General features: G+C 39.2%; 1 protein-coding gene across 4 annotated transcripts in view; it reads left to right on the top strand.

Annotated features, from left to right (window-relative positions):
• The window catches only part of KIF27 (kinesin family member 27), an 85862-nt gene that overhangs the window by 7005 nt on the left and 65496 nt on the right, over positions 1–13361 (top strand). For all 4 annotated transcript variants that reach the window (XM_011953971.1, XM_011953972.1, XM_011953969.1 and 1 more), the window contains 3 exons: positions 519–903; positions 8402–8602; positions 11249–12207. In XM_011953971.1, coding sequence (XP_011809361.1) covers positions 606–903; positions 8402–8602; positions 11249–12207 — 1458 coding nt within the window. In that variant the 5' untranslated portion in view covers positions 519–605. The remainder of the gene's footprint in view (positions 1–518; positions 904–8401; positions 8603–11248; positions 12208–13361) is intronic.

Raw genomic sequence — 13361 nt, 5'->3', positions numbered from 1 at the left:
GTAATTCCAGCTACTCAAGAGGCCTGAGGCAGGAGAATCACTTGAACCTGGGAGGCAGAGGTTACAGAGAGCAGAGATCACACCACTGCGTTCCACCCTAGACGATAGAGCAATACTCCATCTCAAAAAGCAAACAAAAAAAACACGTGTACAGTTCCTTACTTAATTATCTCCTTGCCTTAATTTTCTAACTCCCTGGCTATTTAATATTTAGATTAATGAACTGGGAAACATTATTACTGTAGAAATAAAGGCACAATGGAATCCCATGTACTTACCACTTAGCTTCATCATTTATCAACTCATGGACCCCATACTCTAGATTATTTTGAAGCAAACCCAAGACATACTATTTTGTCTACAAATTTACAATGTATTTTACAAGACAAGTTTACTTTTTGTAACTGTGTTGTGTTGGAACAAAACCTGTTCTCACTGACTTTGCTTTAGAAGGTGGTTAGTTTATTGGAATAAAAGGAATCAGTAATTAAAATTTGTTTTTTATTTTTGATACACAGGAATCCAGATCTTACATAAGATGGAAGTTTCTCACACTAGATACTGAACATTAAGTAGAAAATCTATTTAGTAAAATCTAAGTTGCCATGGAAGAAATACCAGTGAAAGTTGCTGTAAGAATTAGACCTCTGCTTTGCAAAGAAGTTCTTCATAATCATCAAGTTTGTGTGAGAGTTATTCCAAACAGCCAGCAAGTTATCATTGGGAGAGATAGAGTCTTCACTTTTGATTTTGTTTTTGGCAAAAATTCCACTCAAGATGAAGTTTATAATACATGTATAAAGCCCCTAGTGTTGTCACTCATTGAGGGCTATAATGCAACTGTTTTTGCCTATGGACAAACTGGATCTGGGAAGACATACACCATTGGAGGAGGCCATATTGGTAAGATTCTCATACTCTTTGACTTTTATTTATGACGCTAGAAAGAAGCTAAAACATGACCAATACCTGATACGTGGTAGGTGCTTAGCATATTAATTGAATAGTGAAGGAATGAATAATATAATGAAATGTGATCCTAAGATCATCATCTTTGAAAGGTTTGTTTTTAAATATTGAAGTTTCATTAAGCAATCTAACTTAGGATTATATTTGCTTAAGGAAAGAAGTTTAAGATAGTTTTCAGTGGTCAGCCCTTGTTATTTTGAACAGAATTTAAAATAGAGATAAATGAGTTAACATGATCAGATTTGGCGTTCTTTAACAAGCCAGTTGTAAATATTAAGAGTCCCACAGTCAGGACTTAGGGACCGTAGGAAAAATTTACTATGTAGAGTATCTTTTTTTCATATTCTAGCCAGATTTCTTTTTTAAATTCTGAATACTTTAGGACATAATTTCTCCTGCTTGTAATTATAGTTTGGAAAAGATAGAATCATAGGATCTCATGTAGAGCTGGAGGGAACCTTGGAAATCATTTTAGTTAAGTGTCTGGTAATAGAGTGGGAGAATTGACAGCCAAGTCCTCTGTTAAGATTGTTTACTGTATTGATAGCTTTCTACTAAAAACAAATTTTCGAATAGTGCACATATGCATCATTGTGTAAAGTTTTAGTTAGTATTCTCCGTATGAATAGTGGCTCTCGATATTTTTCTATTTTCATATTTCACAAATGTAAAATACATGGCTTTCAGAAACTTTTTTCTCTAGCTGTTGAGATATGAGCTGAAACAATAAAAAAATAAAAAATTTTAAAAAAGAAACTTCTCTTATTACATGCATGGATGGGTGGTGGCTCAGGGAGTGGTTGTGTAGTTTGAGGAAATCTTTATTCCAAAGATTAAAATGGAGGAGCTTCAAGAGGCCAATACTCCCCAACTAAAAGAAAAACATCTGTATATTCTGCAGAATTAGGAGATCACAGATACTAGATTGTTTCAGGGTCTTACAATAGAAATAATTCAGTTTTTCTAGTATAAATTGTGGCTTTTCTTTAGGATTGTAGGGATTTTTGTTTTTTTTGATTGGCAAATGTTTTATAATCCTAATGACCCATTATATGCTTTATACCAATAGGAATTATACATGTTCAGAAGCTGGTGACTTAATTATAGCTATACTTTTCTTTTTTTTTATTAGGAGACCATGAGTACTATTTTAATTTTGTAAGGGAAAAAGTTACTAAAGTTATCTATTCTAACATATTTTAATTGCTCTAAAATTCTTTCTATCAGAAGAAATAGACCACCATTAAGAATATTTTGGGGCCGGGCGCGGTGGCTCAAGCCTGTAATCCCAGCACTTTGGGAGGCCGAGACGGGTGGATCACGAGGTCAGGAGATCGAGACCATCCTGAGCTACACGGTGAAACCCCGTCTCTACTAAAAAAAAAAATACAAAAACTAGCCGGGCGAGATGGCGGGCGCCTGTAGTCCCAGCTACTCGGGAGGCTGAGGCAGGAGAAGGGCGTAAACCCGGGAGGCGGAGCTTGCAGTGAGCCGAGATCGCGCCACTGCACTCCAGCCTGGGCGACAGAGCTAGACTCCGTCTCCAAAAAAAAAAAAAAAAAAGAATATTTTGGATGGTGTTTTCTTTCTACTTTTTTTAAATTAAAGAAATATTTATTATAAGAAGGACTGCAAGTGATGCATAAAAAAATTAAACAAGTGACAACTCCTCTCACCCCAAAGAAATAAGTTTGATGCGTATTACTCACTTATGTAGTTTTTTGGGTTTTTGTTTGTTTAATGAGATATTATACCTGTGATTCTGTAACTTTCTTTTTGCATTTAACAATGTAAAATATCATTTCAGTCCAGGTGCGGTGGCTCACACCTGTAATCCCAGCACTTTGGGAGGCCGAGGCAGGCAGATCACTTGAGGCCAGGAGTTTGAGACCAGCCTGGTCAACATGGCGAAACCCTGTCTCTACTACAAATACAAAAATTAGCTGGGCGTTGTGGCACACGCCTCTAATCCCAGCTACTCGGGAGGCTGAAGCAGAGAATTCGCTTGAACCTGGGAGGCGGAGGCTACGGTGAGCCAGGATCATGCCACTGTGCTCCAGTCTGGGCAACAGACCAAGACTCTGTCTCAAAAAAAGTTGGATTTATTTTTTGGTGTATTAGTGAGGATTTTCTGTTTCCCAGAATGTCTCTATAGGACACCAATTCTGGGTCAGTTATCTGCTTTTTGGTTATTGACCATGCAAATAATGCTTCCCTGCCCCGTCCCCCCCATCCCCCAGTGAATATTTATTGAGCATCTGCAGTATCTAGGTTACCATGCTGGGCACTAGGGCAGAGTGAAACTCTCTTATTTTAAAATGTATTTTACTTTATTTTAAAAACTTTTTTGTAGAGATGGGGTCTCACTTTGTTTTTTGTTTTTGATTTTGCTTTGAGACAGGGCCTTGTTCTGTTGCCCTGGCTGGAGTACAGTGGCACAATCACAGCTAACTGCAGCCTCAACCTTCTGGGCTCAAGAAATTCTTCCACCTTGGCCTCCTGAGTATCTGGGACTACAGGGGCATATCACCACTCCCGACTAATTTTTTATTTTTTATTTTTTGCAGAGACAGGGTTTTGCCATGTTGTCCAGGCTGGTCTCTAACACCTGAGATCAAGTGATCTGCCCTGCCTCAGTCTCCCAAAGTGCTGTGATTACAGGCGTGAACCACCATGCCTGGCTTTATTTTTAAATATGATGCTTATTTAGCTAATATTCATTTTCCAGCTTTTCAGAACTTTGGAATTACCTTTACCAGGTATAGCCTTTTCCAAAAACCTTTGTGTACTCTTGAAATACCATATAATGGCTAAATGATAGTTGTTGAGGTATAAAACTTTGCAGGTTTTCTCTTGGAAATGGTTTATTTCAGGAATATAAGACTAACATTGCAAATTTTATATTTAAGTTATCAAAATACATATTGGAGCTTTATTATAAATATTTGAAATTAAGCTTTTTGATACGTCTTTTAAATTGTGCTTTGCTGTCTATTGATGTGGGGCATAACTGAACTATTTCTGGTCAATTATTTATTCTGGGTAATCAAGATTGCTTATCTATGCTACAGTTTGAAAGGTTTAGATATTTCCTACAGGCTAGTTCCTACAAGCTCTTAAAAGGGAATCTTCATTTGTACTGTATTAGAAGAAAACCCATAACTTACTTTACTTACCACATGATGGCAGTCTTGCCTCTTAAATGAGGGGAAGGACAGCCATCGAAGTTGATGGAAACTTAGATTTTCAGCATGATTGTTGCCAAAAACCTAAATTTTGGTAATCTTCAACTTGGAAGCAAGTTGTTTTTAAGTGTCATTTGTAAGTCAACTGTTTGTTGCTTGGAATACATTTTCCATGGAACAATGCTAAAAATGATGGGCAGTTTTCTAAATTAGCCTATAGAAGCTTTTAAAGTCTCAGTTTTTCCCTCCACTTATTTTAAATTTTATACACCTTTTTTTTTTTACTATCTTTACAATTGTGATAAAGTACATATAAATATAAAGATAACCAAACTTATCATTTTAGCTACTTTCAAGTTGTAGAGTTCTGCAGCATCAAATATACTAATTATTAATGCAATAATAACCAGTATTTTCAAAATTTTCATCACCCAAACAGTAGCTATGTACCCATTAAGCAATAGCTCTCCCAGCATTCTCTGATAATCCCTGATTTACTTTCTGTCTCTTTTAATTTGCCTATTCTAGATATTTCATATAAGTGGAGGTCAGGTGTGGTGGCTCACGTCTGTAATCCTAGCACTTTGGGAGGATCATCTGAGCTCAGGGGTTTGAGATCAACCTGGGCAACATGATGAAACCCCATCTCTACTAAAAATACAAAAAAATTAGTCAGGCGTGGTGGTGTGCACCTGTAATCCCAGCTACTGGAGGCTGAGGCAGGAGAATCACTTGAACCTGGGAGGCAGAGGTTGCAGCTGAGATCGCGCCACTGCACTCCAGTGTGGGCAGTAGAGCAAGACTCTGTCTCACAAAACAAAACAAAACGCATAAAAGTGGGCCAAGCGCGGTGGCTCACGCCTGTAATCTCAGCACTTTGGGAGGCTGAGGCAGGTGGATCATGAGGTCAGAAAATCGAGACCATCCTGGCCAACATGGTGAAACCCCATCTCTTCTAAAAATACAAAAATTAGCCAGGTGTGGTGGCGGGTGCCTGTAGTCCCAGCTACTCAGGAGGCTGAGGCAGGAGAATCGCTTGAACCCAGGAGGCGGAGGTTGCAGTGAGCTGAGATCGCACCACTGCACTCCAGCCTGGGCAACATAGTGAGAGCTTGTCACTACAAAAAACAAAAAAAAATTAGCTGGATGTGGTGGCACATGCCTGTAGTCCCAGCTACTTCAGAGGCTTAGGTGGGAAGATTGCCTGAGCCCAGGAGGTCAAGGCCACAGTGAACTATGATTGTGCCACTGCACTCCAGCTTGGGTGACACAGTGAAACCCTGTCTCAAAAAAAAAAAAAAAGAAAAGAAAAAAGAAGTGGAATCATACAGTAATTTTCCTTCTGTGTCTAGCTTCTCTCACTTAGCATGTTATGTCACCTATCAGAACGTCATTCATTTTTCCAAGAACATTCCATTGTATGTATATACTATGTTTTATTTATCCATTCTTCTTTTGATGGACATTTGGTTTGCTTCCCTGTTGTAGCTCCTGTAAATAATGTTACTATGAACACTGATGTAGAAGTATCTGTTTGAGCCCCTCCTACGCCTATTTGTAAACCTGCTTTAACTCCTTTTTGAAAGAGGGGAACAGAAATAAGTGTTTACTCATAATGTTACAGTACTGGTCTGTGTTCTGGGTTGTAGAAGCTGTGGGCTTAGATAGTGTTGGAGGAGAAGAGGTGTAGAGATGTTCCCTTCCTCATTCTTGAACTGAGGGTCTAGGCCTGGGCATAACTGGCCTTTCTGCACCTGCTTCTGTATACATTCTCTGTCGCCATCAACTTTGGCTTGCTTCTCTGTCTTTTCTCATTATCCCTTTCTACTCTCAAGCTTCTTGCACCTTTTCACCCCATCCAGAAATCTCAGCACAGATACACTTGGTGACGTGTAAAGAAATATAAGAACTTTTTTAAAAAAGCATTTTTGGCCGGGCGTGGTGGCTCATCCCTGTAATCCCAGCAGTTTGGGAGGCCGAGGCGGGCAGATCATGAGGTGAGGAGATCGAGACCATCCTGGCTAACACGGTGAAACCCCATCTCAACTGAAAACACAAGAAATTAACCGGGCATGGTGGCACACGCCTGTAGTCCCAGCTATTTGGGAGGCTGAGGCAGGAGAATCACTTGAACCTGGGAGGCGGAGGTTGCAGTGAGCCGAGATCGCACCACCGCACTCCAGCCTGGGTGACAGAGTGAGACTCCGTCTCACCAAAAAAAAACAATTCTTGCCAACATAAATGAATTGTGCTCCAGTGATTGGGATTCCACCCAGACCATAATAAATAATCTAAAGAGAAAGATATTTTAGTGCAAAAGACTGTGAAATAGATTGGTCTTATCTAGGGTCAGTTTCCTGCTTTTTACAGCTATTTTCTGCTTTAGAAATTATATGTCATCTAAAAGCACCAACTTTTTTTTTTTTTTTTTTTTTTTTTGAGACAGAGTCTCACTCTGTCCCCCAGGCTGGAGTGCAGTGGCGCGATCTTGGCTCACTGCAAGCTCCGCCTCCCGGGTTCGCACCATTCTCCTGCCTCAGCCTGGGACTGCAGGCACCCACCACCACACCTGGCTAATTTTTTGTATTTCTAGTAGAGACGGGGTTTCACCGTGTTAGCCAGGATGGTCTCGATCTCCTGACCCCGTGATCCACCTGCCTCGGCCTCCCAGAGAGCTGGGATTACAGGTGTGAGCCACCGTGCCTGGCCAAAAACACCAACGTTTTTATAACGTGGCTCCTACTAGTAGTAGTGAATATCCGAGAGGTGGAGTGGCTTTAGGCAGGGGAAGCCCTTTGTGTAGAATGATGTTTTATGAGTCAAGGGCCACCTCTCTGGATCCAGTATTTAATGAACAGTGAATTGGGAACGATAAAGTATTTATTTATTTATTTTGAGAAAGGGGTCTTGCTCTGTCACCCAGGCTCTGTCTCCTGACTCACTGCAACCTCTGGCTCCCAAGCTCAAGTAATCCTCCCTTCTCAGCCTCCCAAGCAGCTGAGACCATAGGCATGCAACATGAAATTTTTTTGTATTTTTTTGTAGAGCAGGGATCTTGCCATGTTGCCCAGGCTGGTCTCAAACTTCTTAGCTCAAGCGATCCACCCACCTTGGCCTCCCCATGTGCTGGGATTACAGGTGTGAGCCACCACAGCATGGCCTATTTATGGAATAAAATGCCACTCCATATAGTTTTATCATTTATATTAAAATGTACATTTCTGCCACATCTACGTGCTTTGAAATTCGCCTGTGTCACTTAGTGTCTGTTTCATTCCTGGGAATTTTCAAATATATTTTCTTATTACATTTTTTTTTTTTTTTGAGACAGTTTCCCTCTGTCGCCCAGGCTGGAGTGCAGTGGCGCTATCTCAGCTCACTGCAACCTCCACCTCCCAGCTTCAAATGATTCTTGTGCCTTAGCCACCCAAATAGTTGGGATTACAGGCATGGGCCACCACACCTAGCTAGCTAATTTTTGTATTTTTAGTAGAGACAGGGTTTCACCACATTGCCCAAGCTGGTCTTGAACTCCTGGGCTCAAGTGATCTGCCCACCTCAGCCTTCCAAAGTCTGGGATTACAGGCGTGAGCCACCGCGCTCGGTCTGTTTCAAGTCTTCTCAGATATCACCTTCGGAATGATGCCCACCATGACCTTCCTGTTTACTTCTAGTCTCCTTACCCTGCTGTATTTTTTTTCCTCCAGGTACAATTAATACTTTTTAATATGCCATATAATTCACTTATCAGTTATTCTTTTTTGCTATTGTCAGTCTTTTGTCAGCAGAATCTCACCAGGGAAGGGATTTCTTTTCTCCCTGTTTTGTTTATTGGTGGATTGCAGAGTTCTAGAATAGTGCCTGGCACATAGTAGATACTAAATAAATACTTGTTCAATGAATGCTTGAATGAATTCTTGGTAAGGGGATACATGTGAAAACTTTTACTTGTGAATTTTATAGTCGTGGTTTAAAAAAGTTATAATAGCCCGGTGGTGGGCATCTGTAATCCCGGCCACTCAGGAGGCTGAGGCAGGAGAATCACCTGAATTTGATAGGCGGAGGTTACAGTGAGCTGAGATTGCACCACGGCACTCCAGTCTGGGCAACAGAGCAAGACTCCGTCTCAAAAAAAAAAATGGTTATAATATAGAGAAATGTAATAAAATAAATTAACTATAAAATTGGGGTTGTCGCTTTTCTTTTGTTTTAAGTTCCAGATGTGCTTTCTTTTTCTAAATTTTCAGCTTCAGTTGTGGAGGGCCAAAAGGGTATCATTCCTCGAGCTATTCAAGAAATATTTCAAAGCATCTCTGAACATCCTAGCATTGACTTTAATGTGAAAGTATCTTATATAGAAGTGTACAAGGAAGACCTAAGAGATCTTCTAGAATTGGAGACATCCATGAAGGATCTTCACATCCGAGAAGATGAAAAAGGAAACACAGGTAAAGTAGCCCACTTAATCAGTTGCCTTCATTAGCAAACAGACATGCTTTAATTCAGTTTCTGGATATAGTCCAAGGACTCTTTAAAAACATACAGAAGCAAAATAAATTTATTTTTACTTTTAACTTGAACAACTTTATTGATTATTAATCTCTTTTTTTTTTTTTTTTTGAGATAGCATCTCGCTCCATCACCCAGGTCACCCAGGCTAGAATGTAGTGGTGCAATCTTGGCTCACTGCAACCTCTGCCTCCCGGGTTCAAGTGATTCTGCTGCCTCAGCCTCCCGAGTAGCTGGGATTATAGGTGTGTGCCACCATGCCTGGCTAATTTTTGTATTTTTAGTAGAGACGGGGTTTCACCGTGTTAGCCAGGATGGTCTCAAACTCCTGACCTTGTGATCTGCCCGCCTCGGCCTCCCAAAGTGCTGGGATTACAGGCGTGAGCCACCGTGCCTGACCTGTTTTTGTTTTTTAAGAAGAAACTATATGTGGTAGCTTATGGTCTTATTAGATAATTCAGTACAGTTTCTCTCTTCTGGATATAATTCAGACTAATGTTTTGAGCTCCTTTATCTTATGGAATACAATTATTGATTTTATCTTTTATCAAACAGTTACAAAAATAATACATGCTTCTTTGTAAAATATCAAGCAAGACAGACGTATATACACTTCACTATCACTCTTGATAAACTTGATGAAAATATTTCATATCTGATACCAATGTTGAAAAAATTTTGGAAGGATGTTACAAATGATCTTAAATTACAGTATGTCTTACATAATGTCCCACTCACAAGTAAAGTGCATTTGTTTAACGTATTTCTTTAGAGTCTCTGTGTGAAGCAGTAATGTCCATGCTGGCTGCTGCACAATTAGTACACGTGGGAAGCTTTTTAAAAATACTGATTTCTGGGTCCTACTTCTCAGGGATTCTGATTTAATTGGTCTGAGATGGTGCCTGGGCGTTGGCACTTTCTTTTTTATAAAGCTACCAGGTGATTTGCATCTGGGTTTGAGAACCGTAGTGCTAACTTACAGCCTAACATTGGAAAAATTTAATGAAAAATTTAATGGAAGTTTTACTATAACTTACAGGAACTGGGTTGTTTAAAAAGTGTCATGATGGAAATAATGAAAGTGAAATGATTTTTTTTAAAGAAATACTGATGTGACAGTATCTGAGTAAAGAGGAATTATGGCAATATAATTTGAGCATGAAATCAGGAGCTTTCCTTCTCTGATTCAATTCCTAAGTCCACCTACTTCTCTTTGCAGTATTTTTGGATATAAACAAATAATGCAGGTAGCAAATGTAGATTATTTTTAGTTCATTCTGTGATTGAAATAAAAACTTTTTTTTCTTTTTTGAGTACAGTACATTATGGTGTTCAAAGTATTTTCTTTTAATTGCTATCTCATCTGTCTACCTTGCATTCTGATATTATGTAAACCACACCTGTTTTTAAAATGAATGACCAACTTTATTTGTATTGAATTTTTTACTCATCGTTGATTATGACCTCACAATACTAACAAACTTAAAAGCTAAGGATGGCTTGATTATTAACAAAACCGAAAAAAAAACAACTAATGCCTTTTTTTTTTTTTTGAGACGGAGTCTCGCTGTGTCGCCCAGGCTGGAGTGCAGTGGCCGGATCTCAGCTCACTACAAGCTCCGCCTCCCGGGTTTACGCCATTCTCCTGCCTCAACCTCCCAAGTAGCTGAGACTACAGGCGCCCACCACTGCGCCCGGCTAGTTTTTTGTATTTTTTAAGTAGAGACAGGGTTTCACCATGTTAGCCAGGATGGTATCGATCTCCTGACCTCGTGATCCGCCCGTCTCGGCCTCCCAAAGTGCTGGGATTACAGGCTTGAGCCACTGCGCCCGGCCAACTAATGCCTTTTAATTGATACTAATTAATTATTCTAATCTACTGATTAACTCTTTTGAATTATATATTTGATTAATTTATAAAAGATTAACCTAGGCCGGGTGTGGTGGCTCACACCTGTTATCCCAGCACTTTGGGAGGCCAAGGCAGGTGGATCACCTGAGGTCAGGAGTTCGAGACCAGCCTGGCCAACGTGGTGAAACCCTGTCTCTACTAAACATACAAAAAAAATTAGCCAAGTGTGGTAGTGCATGCCTGTAATCCAGCTACTCGGGAGGCTAAGGCAGGAGAATCACTTAAACCCGAGGTGGAGGTTGCAGTGAGCCAAGATTGCGCCACTGCACTCTAGCCTGGGTGATGGCAGAGACTCCATCTCAAGAAAAAAAAAAAAAGATTGATCTATTAGGCTTTACAAATCAAAAGACTGGAATGAAGAGTTTTTCTTTTGTCAGTCATTTTAAGGAATTGAGTGTGACTCATGACTCAAGACAAACTAGATTGTTTTTTCAAAAAATTACAGCTTTTAGAATTTAAACATTAAAATGAGTGCTGTCTGTTAAAATAGTTTCTTTGGGAGATTATCTAAAATCATTTAATGATGTTGCTGATGTTACTATTGTTATTTGAAATGCTGTTGACTTTTTTAAAAAGGGACTATCTTGGCGAGACTGTTTAGCAAATGGTAACTGTTAACTATACTAGGTTTTGGTGAAAACTTGGCTTAAAAACATGTTATTGCTATTTTAAGTGATTGTTGGGGCCAAGGAATGCCATGTGGAGAGTGCAGATGAAGTGATGAGCCTTTTGGAGATGGGGAATGCAGCCAGACATACAGGTACCACCCAAATGAATGAGCACTCCAGCAGATCACATGCAATTTTTACAATCAGCATTGGTCAAGTTCATAAAAATGTGGAGGCAGCTGAAGATGGATCATGGTATTCCCCTCGGCATATTGCCTCAAAGTTCCACTTTGTGGATTTGGCAGGATCAGAAAGAGTAACCAAAACGGGGAATACTGGTGAACGGTTCAAAGAATCCATTCAAATCAATAGTGGATTGCTGGCGTTAGGAAATGTAATAAGCGCTCTTGGGGACCCACGCAGGAAGAGTTCACATATTCCATATAGGGATGCTAAAATTACCCGGCTTCTGAAAGATTCTCTGGGAGGCAGTGCTAAGACTGTCATGATCACATGTGTCAGCCCCTCCTCCTCGAATTTTGATGAGTCCTTAAATTCTCTCAAATATGCCAACAGAGCACGGAACATTAGAAACAAACCCACTGTAAACTTCAGCCCCGAGTCAGACCGTATAGATGAAATGGAATTTGAGATTAAATTGCTTCGAGAAGCTTTGCAAAGCCAGCAGGCTAATGTCAGCCAAACTAGCCAGATCCATCGAGAAGGGAGTCCTGATACAAATAGGATTCATTCTCTTGAGGAGCAAGTAGCTCAGCTTCAAGGAGAATGTCTGGGTTACCAATGTTGTGTAGAAGAAGCCTTTACCTTCCTGGTTGACTTAAAAGATACTGTCAGACTAAACCAAAAGCAGCAATACAAACTGCAGGAGTGGTTTAACATGATCCAAGAGGTCAGGAAAGCTGTGGTCACCTCATTTCGAGGAATTGGAGGCACTGCAAGTCTGGAAGAAGGACCAGAGCATGTTACAGTTCTCCAGCTGAGGAGAGAGCTTAAGAAATGCCAGGTACTTAGACATCACTTATTTATGTATTTATTTTATTGATACATAATAGATGTACATATTTTGGGGGTGTGTGTGTTAACATATTTAGACATTATTATGGATAACTCTTTTAAGGACTGAATTTATTTGGGCAAGTAAATTCAAAAAGTCATTTTGGAATTTTAGGTTTTTTAAAAAATGATTTATATATAGAATCCCACTTGCCTCTCTCACTTTGTTCTTTCTACCCTCCCCTTTCCTATTGCTTCCTCCTCACAATTCATACTCTTCTTGACTCCTCCTCCTTTCTCCTTTGGTTAAAGTGTATTTTAATTTGTTATATTTATTAAATAGAACTTTGTGGACCTGGTTGTCAATTTAGAGACTGAAAATAAACTTAATTTGAGAAATAAAATTATCTTTTACTGAGTTTTTTTCCCTCTGTGGGTCAGTAGTTCTTGAAAGAAAAGAAATACTTCATCTCTTGTGTTTGGAGTATAAGTTTAAAAAAAAAACCTCACAAATTAGCATATTTATTAATGTTTAGGGAATGTAGGTATGTACATGTATTGAGTTCAGATTTACATTTCCCCACTTTTCATTCAGAAGCTATTGATTGTGTGAAGATTGTATGTTGTGGGAACGGTGGAGGACAGACACACCTAGTTACTGCTTGCTTGGATGGAGTTTGCAATCTAGTGAGCAAATGAATGGTCCTTCAGTTGTTCCAGAGATAACTCCCAGATTCCATCGTTCTGTCCATTTTTCAAAATAGGAAAACTTAAAAGGATAGCTTTTTAGTTAAAAAGGAAATATGGTTTAAGTATATTTCCTTTTTTTTTTTTAAAGCTCTAAGCTTATTTCTCTAGCTAGAAATATTTCCTCAAAGCCTTTTTATGTGTAATATTATAAAGAAGGCATTTGTATTATCCTCTGTTACAGCAGTTCTCAAGTTCTCCAGTGTTTTGATCACAGGACTTCTTCTTTACACTTTTAAAGTGAGATCCCTCAAAGAGCTTTTGTTCATGTGGGTTATATCTATTGATATTTACTGTGTTAGAATTAAAACTGGAAAAAGCTAAGCTATTTATTCATTCAAAACTAATGGTAACCCAATTACATGTTAATATAAAGAGCACTTTTAATGAAAAATATTTTCTAATATATAATGTAAA

The sequence above is a fragment of the Colobus angolensis genome, unplaced genomic scaffold (assembly GCF_000951035.1).
Source record: "Colobus angolensis palliatus isolate OR3802 unplaced genomic scaffold, Cang.pa_1.0 Scaffold379, whole genome shotgun sequence".
NCBI lineage: Eukaryota > Metazoa > Chordata > Mammalia > Primates > Cercopithecidae > Colobus > Colobus angolensis.
The sequence above is the reverse complement of the archived record's forward strand: the minus strand, read 5'-3'. Positions and strand labels throughout refer to the sequence as shown.